Below are 18051 nucleotides of genomic sequence, written 5' to 3'. Positions count from 1 at the left end.
GTTTAACCTATTCCTCTTCTTGACATGCCCACCATCCTTTAAAAGTAAAGTCTACTGATATTGTAACTGCAATCAGTTTTATATATTTCTTTGCTACTATTGTATCTTGTATGTTAATTTTAAAAAGTGAAAAGTTTTATATTTCTATGTATACACGAAAGTACCTCTCTCCCTTTCCCTTTCTCTCTTCCTTCTCTCCTTTCCTCCTTTCATGACTTTTTAAAATTACTTTTCATTAGTTGTACAGAAAGAGTTTCACTTTGACATTTCTGTACATGCATGTAATGCATCCTGATGAAATTCGCTCCTTCTGTCCTTCTGCCTTACCCACCCATTTGACCACATTTAACCACATCAACTAACTCTGTTTGCCTGCCCTCTCCCACGAATACTCCTTTCAACAAGCTTTTTTACTTCTCTATTTTTAATGTACATTAATTGAATCAAAAATTTTTACTGTGCTTTTTGCTGTGACTATATTACAGTTTAATCAAAATAACACACTTTTTCAATATTCTTCCAATATCTTTTTTTTTTTGCCAGTCCTGAGCTTGAACTCAGGGCCTGAGCACTGTCCTTGGACTTTCCTCAAGGCTAGAGCTGTACCACGTGAGCCTCAGCACCACTCTCGGCTTTTTTTTTTTTTAATGTATGTGGTACCGAGGAATCGAACCCAGGTCTTTGTGCATGCTAGGCAAGCACTCTACCACTAGGCCAAACTCCTGGCCCCCAATATCTGTTTGATCAACAACTTTGCATTTCCTTATACCATCTTCATATATAGTTACACTATATTTTGAAAATATTCACCTTTCATTGCTTTTTCCCATATCCCCCCAACCAGTCCCTCAGTTAATCATATTCTATGTGTGAAAATATATTTATGTACCTATATACACATACATGTAAAGATGAGCATTCAATAAATATGTAAATCCTTTAGATCTAGCTTCCACATGTAAGCAAAATCATGAGAAATTTTGCTTTTGAGCTTGGCTAATTTCACTCAATATATAGTCTCCAATTTTATTTTCCTGCAAGTGATGTAATTTCACTTTTCTTGATGGCTTAGTAGTGTTCTATACTATATATCATATTTTCTTTACCCATTAATCTGTTGTTGGACATTTTAGCTGATGCTATAGTTTGGCTACTGTGAATAGTGCTGCAGTAAGCCCAAGAATGTTGGTATTTTTTATAATGACTTACTCATTTGAATATATTTCCAATAATAGTATAGAAAGGTCACATGCTACATCTATTTTTAAATTTTTGAGGAACATCTTACTAATTTCCACAATGCTTGCACTAGTTTATATTTCCCTTCACATTGTTACCATCATGTTATTATTATTTATTTTTTGTGGGTCATGGGCTTTAACTTGTCCCTGAGCTCTTCAGCTCAAGACTACCACCTTACCCTTGAGCCAAGCCCCACTTCCCATTTGCTGGAGGTTAATTGGAAATAAGAGTCTCAGGTCCTTTTGTGCCTGGGATGGCTTTGAACCTTGATCCTCAGATCTCAGCCTCCTGAGAAGCTAGGATTAAAGGTGTGAGCATGTTGTTTTCTTAATGATTGCCATTCTGATGAGTAAGACTGAATCAGTGTAGTGTTGATTCATGTTTACTTTTTGGCTAAGGATGGTAAATATTTCTTCATATATATGTATATTAACTAGTTACAATTCTTCTGAGAACTGTCAGTTCCTTTTCTATTTAATTTTTGAAATTTTTTAATATTATGGATATGTATTCTTCATTTATTGAATATCTGGTAAAGATTTTCCTCCCATTCTATGGTTGTCTTCTGGTTCTAATAATTGTTTCTTTTGCTATATAGGAACTTTATACTTTGGTGCAGTTATTTTTTATTTTCCCGTTCTGGACAATTGGGGTCTTATTCTTAATTAATTTTGTCTATTACTTCCAGGGTTTTATCTACATAACTCTGTAGTAAAATTTCTTATTCTGAGTTCTTTGATCCCTTTGGAGTTCATTTTTGTATAGGGTAAAAAATAGGAATCATGTTCCAATGTCCTATAAGCAGATAACTAGTTTTGGGGCAACTATTAAAGAGGCTATCTTTTCTCTAGTATATACTTTTGAATCCTTTGTCAAAAACAAGAAGGTAATAACTTATGGCTTTACTTCTCAGTATCATTGCTTTTCCAGTTTCTTTTTGTTAGGACCATACTGCTTTTGTTATGATAGCTTTGTAGAATAATTTGAAGTTTAATGGTTTGATAACCGCTAGTGGTGCTTTTTTCAATTAATTTTTTTTTTGCCAGTTGTGAAGCTTGAATTCGGAATCTGAGCACTCTTCTTGGACTTTCTCGAGGCTAGAGCTTTACCACTTGAGCCACAGCACCACTTCCAGCTTTTTTCTATGTATGTGGTACTGAGGAATCAAACCCAGGTCTTCATGCATGCTAGGCAAGCACTCTACCGCTAGGCCAAATTCCCAGCCCTCAATTAATTTTTGTTGTTGTTGTTTGTGGGGCTTGAACTCTGGGCCTGGACATTTTTCCTGAGCTCTTCAGCTCAAGGCTAATGCCCTGCCCCTGGAGCCACAATACCACTTCTGTTTTCTAGTGGTTAATTGGAGGTAAGAGCCTCACAGACTCTGATCCTCAGATCTCAGCTAGGATGACAGGAGTGAACCACCACACCCAGCTCTTAATTTTTTATTACTTTTTTAAAAATTGTAATTAATAGAAGGGTTACATTCCATTCACCAGATAGAGGGTGCATTACTTCACAAACATTGATACCCTTTCTCATGTCTTGGTCCCCATTTCCTTGCCCAACCCCCGCCGCTCATCTTGTTTTCCCACCTTTCCTATCATATTTCAAATAACCAAATAAACATATATACAATATATCAGATAACAAGACAAGATACTGTAACAATATGAGATAACCAAGGAACAACAAAAGAGATGAGAGATAACATAGTACATTAAGGACAACAATCACACATTATATAGCTTTTGTTTCCTTCTCCTGGAGGTCCTTTCATTTGGCGTCCTCCTGTATGTGTCTAGGTTTTGTTCTATTGTAAATCTCTGCTAGGAGACCCCAAGGTTTCTACTGATTATGACAAATGAGGGAAACCATTGAGCCTATGTTCCTTTGAGTCTGGCTTACTTCACTTAATATGATTTTTTCTAAGTCTTTCCATTTCCTAACAAATGGGGCAATGTCATTCTTTCTGACAGCAGCATAGAATTCCATTGTGTATAAATACCACATCTTGTTGGTCCACTCATCAACTGAGGGGCATCTGGGTTGATTCCATATCTTTGCTATGGTAAATAGTGCTGCAATGAACATCGTTGTGCCAGTGGGTTTAGTATGTCCTTGTTTCTGGACGATTGGGTAAATGCCAAGTAGTGGAATTGCTGGGTCCTAGGGGAGTTCTATGTTTAGTCTTTTGAGGCACTGCCATTCTCCTTTCCATAGTGGTTGAATGAGTTTGCACTCCCACCAACAGTGTAGTAGTGATCCCTCCTGGCCACATACCTGCCAGCATCTGTTGTTATTAGATTTCTTGATCATGGCCATTTTATTGGAGTAAGGTGGAATCTGAAAGTTGTTTTGATTTGCATTTCTTTTATGCTAGAGATGTCGAGCATTTCTTCATGTGTCTATAGGCCATTCTTATTTCTTCTTCAGGGAAGACTCTCCTTAAGTCTTTGGCCCAACTTTTAATGGGATGGTTGTTTCTTTGGAGATTAGTTTTGGAGTGATTCAATATTTTGAGCTGTAGGTATATTTTAGATATGAGGCCTTTGTCTGTTGTATGATTAGTGAAGACCTTCTCCCGCTCTGTAGGCTTTCTAGTTAATTTGCTAGCTATATCCTTTGACATACAGAAGCTCTACAGTTTAATACAGTCCCACTTATACAAGAAGGAATAGGAGATACACTAGGTCTCCTTGGCATAGGTCGAAACTTTCTTAATAAGGACTCAGAAACACAACAAATCAAGAAAGACTGGATTAATTTTTTATTTCTATGAAAAATGACATGGTGACTTTTTTAACTTTTGTATTTTATGGTCAGGGTGATATAGAGAGGGAGTACAGTTACATTCATCAGGTAGTGGTTATATTACTTCTTGAACATTGATATCCTTTTCTGTGTTTTTCTCTCACTTTTCCTCCCTGTACCCCCTCCTAATCATTTTGTTTTTCCCCTTCCTTTTTCTATTTCAAGTAAATAAATAAATGTATATACAATATACCAGGTACCAAAGTTAGATTCAGTAACAAGATACCATAGGGTTGGGGTTTAGCTCAATATTAGAGTACTTGCCTAGTAGGCATAAGGCTCTGAGTTCTATTTCTACATGGTGACTTTTTTTTTTAAAGCTCTTGTAACCTGTTTGAAGATACTCTTGGCTCAGGCTTTCATCAGATTAATTACTTAGCTGTACAATGTATTACACATGTGCTATAATCATTAACTTGATGTGAATATATATTTCTGTATTCATTCAAAAAATAATTACTGAGCCAAATGTGTAATCATATACAGGAGTAGATATAAATAGATATTTATGGACCATGACTGGTGAAGAAAACAGATATTTACCAGATGATCATAGAAATAACTGCAAAATTCTTACCATGAGAAGTGATATGAACAAATAGTAAATAGGGATCATCTTATATCTGGTCTTTAGAGGGCTATAGGCAATGGCTCAAGACATCTAGAATTCACTTTAGAACTGGTACTCCAAATGAATGTTTGAAATTACAAGGAAAGAAGATGTCTAGAGCTTCCAGGAGCAGAATTAGCGTCTATATAGGTGTGTGTAGAAGGTACCACAAATGGACTAGAGGTCAGCATAGCTGGTATATAAAAGAGGAAAGCACATAATTTGGATTAAGAAGGTAGGTGTAGGAATGTAGAAACATGTAAGCTAGAAAACCTACCTTATTCAATTCTTTAATTTTTCTTTTTTGTGCTCGCCTTGTGGATTGAACTCAGGGTTTGGTTACTGTCCCTAAGCTTAGTATTCTACCACTTTAATCATGCTCTTTGGGGGTTAATTGGGATTAAAAGTTTCATGGACTTTCCTGTCCCCATCTGGCTTTGAACTTTCATCTTCACATTTCAGCCTTCTAAGTAGCTAGGATTACAGGCATGAACCACCTCCCTCTCTACCTCCCCCCCTCCCCTCTCTCTCTTTCTTGCTCTCTTTTGGTGGTTCGTGGGGCTTGAACTCTGGGCCTGGACGCTGTCCCTGAGCTCTTCAGCTCAAGGCTACTACCCTACCCTTGAGCTGCAGCCCCACTACCTCTTTTGTGTAGGGGTTAATTGGAGATAAGATTCTAAAGTTCTTTGGTGCCCTGGCTGGCTTTGAACTATGATCCTCAGCTCTCAGCCTCCTGAGTAGCTAAGATTACAGTCATGAGCCACTTCACCCAGATATTTAATTCTTTTTTTTTTTTTTTTTTTTTTTTTTTTTTGTGGGTCATGGTGCTTGGACCAGGCCTGGGTGCTATCCCTGAGCAAACTACATGACAGAAGATCTTTAGACTATTCTGACACATAAAGTATTCTTGCTAGACTTCTCTCAAGACTTAATATGCTAAAACAGATATGGGTAACATCTGCTTTTTTTTCTGTTGACCAATAGTATATTTAATTGTTTTTGTTGGTTTCGTCAACATAAACCAACAGTCATCTTTATTTCTAGTTTCTCATTAATATAAAAAGTATTCTTGAATTACTTGCTTTATCTACAAATTAAAAAAAACACTTAGAGCAACAAAATGTGACTCAAAAACCATATTCCTGTTATAGAAAAATGATGTTATGACTATCAGAAAATAGTAATTCTATTTAAATCAAATATCAAATTTAGAAATTGAATGTTATATATAGCAGACCCACTTGTTAATGTTAGGATTTTGAAGTGACTAGCTTTTACCTGAATAAATAAGGTTGACATTCATACCATATAGTGCCTATAAAATTTATTGTCTATGTAATATAAATGAAAATAAATGCATAAATGTAATGTTAACAATTGATATTAATATTAATTATAACTGTACTTGTTTTCATGTGTAGCTATATGGCTGTTTTTATTTTACTTGGAGTTGTAGTTTCTGAATCTGCTTTTTTGCAATTCCTAAAATATAATGAGATTGAAGCACAGTCTCAGAATTCACTGAAATAGTGCTAAAGATGGAGTTATGAGACTTTAGAACTTTCTAAGCATTTAATCCTATGTAACTTCACCCATATGCAAAAAACTTTGAAGTAAATAATTAACTATGTAATGTATATGTATGTATATGAATTGTTATTGATACGGAACTTATCTATTATACAAAAGAACTTGTAAGCATTTCTTGAATTTCCTTGCATACTTATTTGTAGTAGGAAATAAAAATAGAAATTATTTCTACAACTTTTAAATACATTATTCTCCAGTGCTATCAGTTATTTCACCAAAACACAAAATTGGCTAAAAGTAATACTCTTGTATCAAAACAGACTAAGGGAATTTACATTTAGTTTTGTCTTTGTTTTTTGTTTCATCTTCCTTCCCACCCCAATTATTTCATGATATTTCAGTGCTTCAGAGAATTTAGATGAGCTCTCTTCCTCACGTAACTGGTTACTTAATCAGAAGCACAGTAAGAAAAGGAAAAAAGACAGGACAAGATTGAAAACTCCATCCTTGACTGTCACGAGTACAGCAGCTCGAACAAGGCCACTTCAGAATTTCCACAAACGAAAACTCTACAGATTGAGCCCCCCTTTTTATTGGACTCCTCAGGTAAGGTCACCTTGGGAAAACATGAGTGAAGCTTTAACTGGAAATGTATTTCTAGTATAAGTGGATAGGATTATACAGATATTTAGCATAATTACATATAGAAAATTTTAAAATAAAATAGTTTACAAATATTAAATATTAGATATTGTGACTATGAGTGACACTTGATTTTTTTTTTTTTTTTTGCCAGTCCTAGGGCTTGAGCTCAAGCCTGGGCACTCTTCTTGGGCTTTCTCAAGACTAGAGCTCTACCACTTCACCCACAGCACGACTTCCAGCTTTTTCTACGTATGTGGTACTGAGGAGTTGAACACCGGTCTTTGTGCATGCTAGGCAAGCAAGCACTTACCACTAGGCCAAACTCCCAGCCTGAGATTTGATAATTTCTAAAACATAGTGCATTTTGAAATTTTTCACATCATCCAATTTTTACAAAAACTGTTATTGTTTGAGAGGTTTTTTTTTTTGTTGGTGGTGGTGGTGGATTTGTCTGTGTGTGTGTGTGTGTGTGTGTGTGTGTGTGTGTGTGTGTGTGTGTTTTAGGACTAGAACTCAGGGATTTGGACCTGACCCTGAGCTTTTCCTTTTTTTTTTTTTTTTTTTTCCTTAAGGCTCTTTGCCACTTTGCCACAGCTTTAGTTTAGGCTTTTTGGTAGTTAATTGGAGATAAGAATCTCAAGGTCTTTCCTGCCTAGGTTGGCTTCAAACTGAGATTCTCAGATCTCAGCTTATTGGGGAGCTAGGATTAGACATAAGCCACTGGTGCCTGGTTGTTTAGTCTTTTTGTTTGTTTGTTTGTTTATCAGTCCTGGGCTTGAGCTCAGGGCCTGAGCATTGTCCTTGGACTTTCTCAAGAGCTCTACCACTTAAGACTCAGCACCACTTCAGCTTTTTTCTATGTATGTGGTACCGAGGAATCAAACCTGGGTTTTTGTGCATGCTTGGCAAGCAGTCTATCACTAGGCCAAACTCGTGGCCCCTGTTCAGCCTTTTTAATGCTGATAATTTGTCCCAGGGCCACTTGAATGCTAAGCATGCATTTTACTTTTGAGTCCAGTCCAGCCTCCAGTGTGTCTCCCTCCCTCCCTCCCTCCCTCCCTCCCTCCCTCCCTCCCTCCCTCCCTCCCTCCCTCCCTCCCTCCCTCCCTCCCTTCCTTCCTTCCTTCCTTCCTTCCTTCCTTCCTTCCTTCCTTCCTTTCTTCCTTCCTTCCTTCCTTCCTTCCTTCCTTCCCTCCTCTCCTTTCCTCTCCTCCAGTCCCTTCTCCTCCCTCCCCTCCACTGTTCTCCTTCCTTCCCTTGCCTTTTTCTCCCTCCTTCTTTGAGGTGGGAGAGCTCTCCCCCACCATTCTATGGTTTGGATTCAGGGCTTTGCTACTTGCCCTATCACTATATCACTTGAACCATGTTCTCAGTTCTTTTTGCTTCTAGTTGTTTTTCTGATAGGGTGTTGCATTTCTGCCTGGGCTGGGATTATACCTGTCTATCTCTTGAATTGCTAGAATTACAAAACGATTATTGAGGTGAACCATCACACTTAGGGAGTTATTTTGAGATAAGATCCTAATGCTGTTTCTTTTTCTCAGGCTGATGTTAATGCAATCTTGCTATCTCTACCTCCTATGTAACTTGCATTACTGCACCTGGAGCCCAGATCTCCACTTAAAAAACCTATTTTGCTGTTTTGTGTAAGCCTAATAAAAATTAAATATTAAGGTGATTTAAAAATATATACTGGTAAAGATAGGAAAACAGAAATGTACTGTGTATTTGGTGAATATTTGCTCAGGTAAAGAAAATATGCACAGCTATTCGTTATTCTGGAAGAAGGAATACTGTTCACATTTTAGATTTAGTATTTGCTAATCTTGGTGAGTGTGCATTTTCTTTGTTCTTGTACATAAACATTGTGATTTTAGGTCTTCATATTTGTACTTATGTAAGAAAAAAAAGTTTCAGGTCCTTTTGTGCTCAGGCTGGCTTTGAACCCTGATCCTCAGATCTCAGCCTCCTGAGTAGCTAGGATTACAGGCGTGAGCCACCACCACGAAGGCTGTGATTGTTGTTCTTATGTACTATGTTCTCTTCTCTTTTTTTGCCCTTCTGGTTAATCTCATACTGTTAATGTATCTGACTTTGTTAGCTGATATATTGTATATTTATTTATTTGTTTATTTGAAATAGGAAAGGGAAGGGAGGAAAACAAGATGATTGGGAGGGGGTGAGAGGAAGGAAATGGGAACAAAAACAGGAGAGGGGCTATCATTGTGTGAGAAGTATTGCACCTACTACCTGATGAATGTAACTGTAACCCCTCTATACATTATCCCAAAAATAAAAAAAAAGAAATTGAATTTAGAGTCTCACATGGGATAGCTGATACTTCTTTTTTTCCTGATTCAAATGGTACTGGGGTTTAAACCTCAGGTTTCATGGTAGAAGTTCTTCCATTAAGCTGCAGCTAGTCTTTTTTTATCCTGGCTATTTTTTCTCCTGGAACAGCCTAGACTACAATCTCTTATTTATATTTCTTGCCCTAGCTAGATAGTTAAACTTTTTCTGTTGAGATCTCATGAATGTTTTTCCTGGGCTGGCTTAAAACCATGGTCCCCTGATCTCAGGCTCCTAAATACCTTGGCTTTTTGGTGCTCAGCTTAGATTTCTTAATAATATATCAAAGAAATGAAATTCTCCTGATGCTGTTACTTAATACTAGTTGATTTTTATTTCCCCCCATTTAACTGAACATATTCTTATAAAAATCAACTTTTTAAGATTTGCTTTATAGAGATCTCACATAAATAGTAATATAAATTTTAAGAAATTTGTTTTGAGTAAAAGACTGATTTTTACTATTTTGTTTGTTGCATAGTATTAGTACAATTCATGCAACTTGAAAATATTTTTAGATACTTATAGCTCTACCTAAGTGAAGTTATGAGTAAATTCTTCCTTTTTTTCCTTTTTGCCAGTCCTGAGCACTGAACTCAGGACCTGAGCACTGTCCTTGGGCTTTCATCAGGGCTAGAGTCCTACTACTTGAACCACAGGACCACTTCAGGCTTTTCCATATATGTGGTACCGAGGAATCGAACCTTGGTCTTCGGGCATGCTAGGCAAGCACTTTAACCACTAGGCCAAACTCCTGGCTCCTAGTAAATTCTTAGTCACAGGTTTTCTATGGTAAATGGTATTTTCTTTAATCATTTTATTTGAAATTACTGCAAGCTATAGATAAATAACATTTTAGAAATGTGCTTTTTCTTTGTTTTTGTTTTGTTTTGTTTTTTGTTTTTTCCAGTCCTGGCCTTGAGCTCAGGGCCTGAGCACTGTCCTTGGGCTTTCTCAAGGCTAGATCTCTACCACTTGAGCCTCAGCACCACTTCCAGCTTTTTTCTATATATGTGGTACTGAGGAATTGAACCTGGGTCTTTGTGCATGTTAGGCAAGCACTCTACCACTAGGCCAAACTCCTGGCCCCACTTTCATGATTCTGTAGTAGAATTGTCCACCTAAAATATATCATACTGTTCTGATGGGGAAAATCTGCTTTAATACTTTAGGTGGTTTGCCAGATATTATTAAAATATATTGTAGGGATAATTGATGGAAAGTATCAACTTAGGAGAGTATGGGCTATCAATTTATTTTCTGATATCTAATTAAATTACAAGATGTTAATATTGCAATGTTGTTAAATTGCAGTTTGCCAATAAATCATTGTTACTGTATTATAGAATTTGTTTTGGACCATCAGATATTTAAGAGATAACAACAAACAGAATATTGGTTTCTACATGTTTCATGTTAATCTACATGAAGGATCTAGAGCAATGATACCCTCTTAACTTTCTGTAATGATTCAAATTATTTATACATATATAATGTTCAGTGTGGTAGTTACTAGACAACCATACCTACTAAACACATGAAACACTGTTCATACAATAAGGAACTGATTTTTTTCACTTAATTTTATTAATTTAAATCTAAATGAGTATGTGTGGATAATGGCTATCAAACTGAACAACATATGTCTATTCTTAAAATTTTCTCTTGATAGTAGTGCACATAACATTTATATCTTGTTTTCTAATAGTCCTCACTGGAAGAACCAGAGATTTTTGGTAGAATGATTGCTTCTTCAGTGTAGGGACAAAGCAAGTAACAGATTAGTGCAGAACACTTTAATGTTACCAGAAGGCAAAGAAATGTTATTTAAAAGTTAATGGAAGCATATTCAAAGAACATCAACTAGGGCCGGGAGTTTAGCCTAGTGGTTGAGTGCTTGCCTAGCATGCACGAAGACCCGTCGATTCCTCAGCAAAAAAGCCAGAAATGGTGCTGTAGCTCAAGTGGTAGAGCTCTAGGCTTGAGAAAGCCCAAGGACAGTACCCAGGCCCTGAGTTCAAGGCCCAGGACTGGCAAAAAAAAAAAAAAAAAGAACATCAGTTAATTTGAAGAATTTTCTACTGGTCAGATCTGGAACAATTTGAGCATCAAAATGAATAAGGATATTATTGAGTCATTGAAAAAAATAACAAGCTCTACATTATACTGATAACAGTAAACAAGAATACTAGACAAAAGCAAGAATATGGAAGCAATACGAAGTATCTTGCCCTCGCAGCTATAGCAAACATTAAACACAGCCAGAGTAAATGTTGCACCACCATAAAGACTTACTTACCTCAGATTCTGTTGCAAGATACATCATGGCCACTTTCAACACAAGTTGCAAAGCATCCTTGGAAGAACACAATTTGGAGAAAAAGAACAGTGAACCAGCCTCCGAGCGATGTGGCAGTGATCAGAATCTTTTTATATGAGCATAGGTTAGTTCAAGCGAGCTATCTTTGTAACATTTTGACACATGTATGCAGTATATCCAGGATAAGTCCACTTTCTTTACCACATCCTTATTCCTACTCCCCCCTTTCTCTCTCTTCAAACAATTTCGAAAAGTTTCATTGTCCTAATTTCTGTTTTCTTTTTCCTTTTTTTGGTGTGCTTATTGTACTAGAGTTTGAGTTAAGGATTTGAGCTCACTTAGCTTACTTGTTTGGCTGGTTCTCTCACTTGAGCCATACTTCCAGCCCCTATTTTATTATTATTATTATTATTTTGGAGGTGGACTATCAGATTTTCCTGCTTCCATGACTTGCCTTCACTCCTCTCTAATAGCTGCACTTATAAGCATGAGTCACTGGTGCCTGGCTTCTTCTTCTATTTTTATACATGCAAAGACACCATTTCAGTTATATTAATCCTGATTCACCCTCTTTGTTAGTTTTCTGGCTTCATACTGGTATCCTCTTTGAACTGTAGACTCACACTTTTAATAACAATGATTAATATGTTAGAGACTTTAGTCATAAAGTATAAAACATATACTCATAATAATATAAGCAGAGAAAACAAAAACTATCAAAAGTTAATTATTTAAATTAAAAGCACTGTAACTTCTAACTTTGACTAGTTTATCAGCCACCAGGACATGCCCAGCAAAAGATTAGCACATTTATAATATTAGAAACTTTGTAAAGTAAAATCCAAAGAGTAAAAGAAATGGCTAAAAACAGAACCAAGCCAAAAAGAACATTAAAGAATTTTGAGTCAATTGCAGATGGTGTATATATAAGTAGTTGGAATACTAAAGAAAGAGAATGTAACAGAAGAAATATTTGAAGTATATTTAATGTATGAGAAATATTCAAATTTAATGACAAGTATCAAATCACAAGTACAGGAAACATCAGTCAGAATAAGTACCAAAAGTGTGTCCATAGATATAACAGTTGAAGCTCAGAAACCAAAAAAAATGTGGATAAAGTTTTGAAAAAAACTAGGGAGAAAAACATTTTACCTATATGAGTATAGCATTATAGCTAACTTTTTATTAGAAACTATGCAAGCAGAGAGGGGAGATGAAAGATTGAAAATGTTGCAAGAAAAAACCAAAACAGTTTCTAAACAACATTTATTTGTTCATTCCAAAATTATGTACATGTCTGAACTCCTAGAATGTAACTGTGACTTATTGGCTGAATTGTGTCCCCATGTACTCTTTTGGCAAAATCCGAATCCCCAATACTTCAGAAAGTGACCTAATTTTGAAATATACTTGCTGTAGAGGTAGATAGTGGATGAGGCAATTAGGGGGAGGGTCCTTAATCCAGTATCATTGTTGTCCCTGTGAAAGAGGGAATTTATTCTCATCTGTATACAAGGTCAACACCATATAACTATAAAAACTGAGTTGAAAGTGATGCCTGTATAAGCTAAATAATACTAAAGATTGTCAGGAAACACTAAAAGTTAGGACAAAGACACAGATCTTCCTGAAAACAAAACCAACCCTGATGATAAGCTGATGTGGTATCTAGTCTCCAGAATTTCAGATTTCTGTTATTTTAGTCACTCAGTTGTGGTACATATCAAGGTGGTAGTTATTGCAGTTAATTTATTTGTTGAAGGCTCTTTGTATTTGTAAATAAGTTAGAGAACATCAGACAAGATCATTTTTGATTTAGATTGAGCTCTAAATCCGGTGATTCATGTTCTTATAACAGAAAAGATAGTTATGAGACACAAAGACAAAGAGAAGGCTCTGTGAAACAAAGGCAAGAGATTCCAAATTATGCTCCCGCAAAGCAAAGAATACTCCGAACTCCCAAAGCTGAAAGAAGCATGAACACATTCTCCTTTAAAGCCTTCAGAATGTGGTGTTGCCAACACTTTAATTTCAGAAAATTGGCCTCCTGAACTTGCAAGAATAAACTTTTGTTACTTTAAGCTTCTCATTTTAAAGTATTTGGTAAAGAGGCCAAAGAAAGAAATAACAAGAAGGATGCTGATGTAACAATACTTAAAAATTGTGCACGCAGCTCCTGAATTGTCTAATAGGTAAAAAAAAGGAAGCAATTGAAGGTGTATAATAGGAAAAGCCTAGATTCTTTTTTTTTAAAGCCTAGATTCTTATGAGACCTCAGAGGCAAAATGAGAGGGGACAAGCTATTGCTATCTTGGAGTAAGTGTATCATTAACAGAGTGTTAAAGTTGCCTTTGTGAGAGTTCAGGAAGAAATGAGAAACACGTTATTGGAAATTGGAGGGATGGTGATTCTTGTAATAAGGTAGTAGAAAAGTTGGCAGAATTATATTCTACTGTACAGTGGAAGAATTGAATTGTTAAGCCATCAAATTGGACGGTTTTCTGAGGAAATTTCCATGCACAAGATTAGAATTTGTGATCTTGTTTCTCCTGGCTGTTTATAGTAAATTGTGAAGGGAAAGAAATAATTGAGTAGAGCTCTTAGATAAAAAGGAACCAGAATTTGATATTTTGGAAATTTCTCATCCTAATGATAAAAAATGATATAGCTTGCCAGCCATCTATATGAAAGTCACATATACAGATGGGGCTATCCATCAAGAATCTTTAAAGAACTCTTTTCTAATGCCTTATGGATCCCCTTGACATATGTGGGGATCCCATAGTTTTTTTTTTATTCTGCTAGTTCAAATGCAAATCTAAAAAAATTCTTATGAACACATTCAGAAATAATGCCAGCCTCTTATTAGGTTAATCAGTTTGGCACATGAAAGTAATCATTACAGTGATCAAAGCAGTGTTAATAAACTTCAGGCCCCAAACAGAAACTAAGAAAAACACTTGTAGCTTAGTATGAAAGGGATAGAGACTAGATAAAATGAGAGGCTTTAAGACCTGCAAGTTTTTTTGGCAGGAAAAAGAGGGACAGAAGTATCAGTTTTAGTTTTTGAATTATTCTTCAAGAAAAAGGAAGGTTAATCATAGCATCAAGAGAAAACATAAGCTTCTAAGCAGAAAAATGTCTTTATGTTCTTGTAGAGGGGCGGGCAGTTGATTCCTGTAATAGGATAATTCTCAACTAGCTAGCTAGACGGCAGCTAGACCTAAAGGAGGAGGAGGTTTTTGTTTTTTAGGGTTTTTTTTGTTGTTGTTTTTTTTGGCCAGTCCTGGGGCTTGACTCAGGGCCTGGGCACTATGCTTGGACACTTTTTCCTCAAGGCTAGTGCTCTGCCACTTGAGCTACAGTGCCACTTCTGGCCTTTTCTGTGTATGTAGTACTGAGGAATCGAACTCATGTCTTCATGCATGCTAGGCGAGCATTTGACCACTAGGCTACACTCCTGGCCCATGGGAGGAGATTTTTTAAAGTGAGAATCACTAGATTATGATGTCCAAGAAGTCCCATGATCTACTGTCAATGAATCAGGAAATTCAGTAGTATAATTCAGGCCATCTCCAAAGCCTAGGGACCAGAAGAGAAAGGTATCTGTTTGTCTTGATTATGCTCGTGGCTGTCAGGTATGTAGAGGTGAAATTCCTTGGGCTTTATTATATCTTCTCTATAGAGTAATGTGTTCCATGCTGCACACTCATGAATCCTTTGTGTTTTACTTATGTAACTGTTAATTAACAAACTGGCCCAAAACTTAGGGATTTAAAATCGATTTCCTATTTTCTTTGATGATTCTGTAAATGATCCTTCCAGTCTTGCCTATAATCTTTTGCAGGATTGTTGCAAGAATAATGATGAAGTGTAAACCATCTGGAGGCTTGAATGCACTCATCATGTGTAATTACGTGAAGCCTTCTTTGTAGAATTTCATGGGCTTTCCATGTGTTCTCTGCACATTTTTCTTTTTGGTAGGGTAGTCACATTTCTTACCAGCTAATATAGAAGCTGATAGTTCTTAAGACTTTGTCGTGAAAGTAGCAGCTCCATGTGGTATTTAGTACAAGCTCAAGAATTCTCGAAGATATTGTTCATCCTCTACTTCCCAATTCTTTACACATGTACAGATAAAACTCACTTAACCTCCTTTCTCTCAAGACTCTTGTATCTTTTCCCATTTTGATATGAAGCTGAGGTTTGAGGTCTCAAATACCATCATCTAAAATCAATCCAAGTATCTGAGCTAAGACTTTCTAGGTGTGATTTCTCAAATGTGGCTATTGAGTCTTTTCAAGTTTAGTTTCTCTGGATATAAATAATGCTCGTGAACGAATGTTATTCGTTTCTGGTTGTACATACCCAATATATAATGAAAACAGGGATGAGCACAATGGATATTGCTCAGGCAAAGAAGTGGGAAGCATAGAGCAGTCCAGAAATACAAGTAGGTACACGTTGCACATTTGTTGATGAAGCACTATACCACGGGAAGTGGTTCCTTGTAGCTATTGGCTCTGCTATCTGGGCCCTTGACTAGCTTCTGAGTCACCTTTTCTTTTCCATGAAAAGAAGTCCTTGTTTGCAATATGTTTTCCCAATCTACTTACTGTCTATGGAAGACAGAGGGCCCAAAGCCTTTTTTGTATTGAACTATCTTTGCAGTAATCCAAGATTTAAACTTTTGGGCTTCAAATATGTCACAATAAAATAATCTCTATTGGATAGAAGTCATACCAACAAATTTCTTTAAAATAGGTCATTTTCTATGTTGAGTTTTGTGTGAAGCTGCTATGAGACAGTACTTTAAAAATACTTAGAAGCTCATTTGTCTAGTTAAACTTTCAATTTCTTTTTTAGTTAAACTTTTGGGATTCTCAGAAACTCCCTTGTCAAGATACCTGGATCTATAAAGATGCTTCAGACTTTTCTGAGATATTAACAAAGGCTCTTAGAGTCTTATACATAGTTTTACTTGAAGTTCCTTGGATTTTATAATTGGACTGATATATTTTTCTGTGAGAACTTTTTGCTGTCTGGAGAAGCTAGATATGGTAGTCTTATTTTTGAAAACAGAGAGCCATAGTTTGGTTTATTGTAAATAAATCCTACTCCTTCTATAGGTATTGCAATATTATGATGTAAACTGAAACCACGGGCACTCTGAACATTCAGTATAGAAACCTCCATACCCAGATCTGTGAATTTATTATAAGGGTTCCATGTTCTCCACAATTTGTAGGTTAGGCAACTCTTTCATAATTTTTTTTTTTTGCCAGTCCTGGGCTTGAGCTCAGGGCCTGAGCACTGTCCTTGGACTTTCTCAAGGCTAGAGCTTTACCACTTGAGCCTCTCAACACCACTCCGTTTTTTTTTTTTTGTATGTATGTAGTACTGAGGAATCGAACCCAGGCCTTAGTGCATGCTAGGCAAGCACTCTACCACTAGGCCAAACCCCGGCCCCTCATAAATTTTTTTATGCATTGTTACTTGATTTTTCTCTTTCTAAAATAAGAATGTCAGAAAAGTACTGCTAGGATTTGTTAAGCAATTACTATGTGCCAGCAACTGATCAGTGCTCTACATGTATTTCATATATAATATCATCCCTTTTATTTGGGGAAACTGAAGCACAAAGTAGAGTGAAAAGATGAATATATTTGACACTATTTACATGAATATAAATGCAAATTAAAAATTAATGGATTTACAAATTTGATTTTATTGAACAAATTAGATTTGAACTTTTCATGAGTTGTTTCAGGCTGTTTATTCCTAGACATCCTTAGCTCACATCATTAATTGTTGAAACTCCATATTTTCCAAGATTACTTGGCAATTTGAGGGTTTAGTCTATTGGGTCACATCATTCATTGTCTTCTTATTCTTTGCTGAGACACATGAGTTTATTCTTGGAGAATCTGTGTTACTTTTATGCTTGGCAATGGTGCTTGATCTACCAGGGTCATGTATGTATCTTTAGATAGATAGAAATGTGCTTTTGTGCTCAAGATTAGGGCTTTACTGCTTGAACCACACCACCATTTCCAGCTTTTGTCGAGTAGTTTATTAGAAATTAGAGTCTCACAGACTTTCCTACTGGGCTAGATTCAAACTACGATCCTCAGGTATCAGCCTCCTGAGTAGCTAGGATTATAGGCATAAGCCATCAGAGTCTGGCTAGAGCCTGCACTTTTTTGTTGAAGACTAACGCTCTACCACTTGAGCTATAGTGCTGCTTCTGGCACTTTTGGTGGTCATTGGAGGTAAGTACCACTGGTTTTCATGTCCCAGCTGGCTTTGGACCATGATCCTCAGTCCTCAGCCTCTTGAGTAAATATGATTACAGGCTGACCTACTACTACCTGGGACTAACAGCATTCTTTAAGATAAAATTGAACTTGCAATTAAGAATTAAAGGAAAGATGTTCCTCTGACTATATAATGTGCTTTAGATCTGCAATCCCAAATACTATATGCACTTAACTCCTAAGCTCAGTCTTATGGGGCAGCAGTACCCTAACTCCTGGCAGAA

The 18051-nt window shown here is 36.4% G+C and overlaps 1 protein-coding gene across 3 annotated transcripts in view; it reads left to right on the top strand.

Annotated features, from left to right (window-relative positions):
• Kansl1l (KAT8 regulatory NSL complex subunit 1 like) overlaps positions 1-18051 on the top strand; it is a 99669-nt gene that overhangs the window by 51621 nt on the left and 29997 nt on the right. For all 3 annotated transcript variants that reach the window (XM_090354739.1, XM_090354738.1, XM_090354736.1), the window contains one exon: positions 6595-6799. In XM_090354739.1, coding sequence (XP_090210865.1) covers positions 6595-6799 — 205 coding nt within the window. The remainder of the gene's footprint in view (positions 1-6594; positions 6800-18051) is intronic.

Source organism: Megascapheus bottae, chromosome 21 (assembly GCF_031878675.1).
Source record: "Megascapheus bottae isolate mThoBot1 chromosome 21, mThoBot2.hap1, whole genome shotgun sequence".
Taxonomy (NCBI): domain Eukaryota; kingdom Metazoa; phylum Chordata; class Mammalia; order Rodentia; family Geomyidae; genus Megascapheus; species Megascapheus bottae.
Note: the sequence above shows the minus strand (reverse complement) of the source record. Positions and strands in the feature narration are given on the sequence as shown.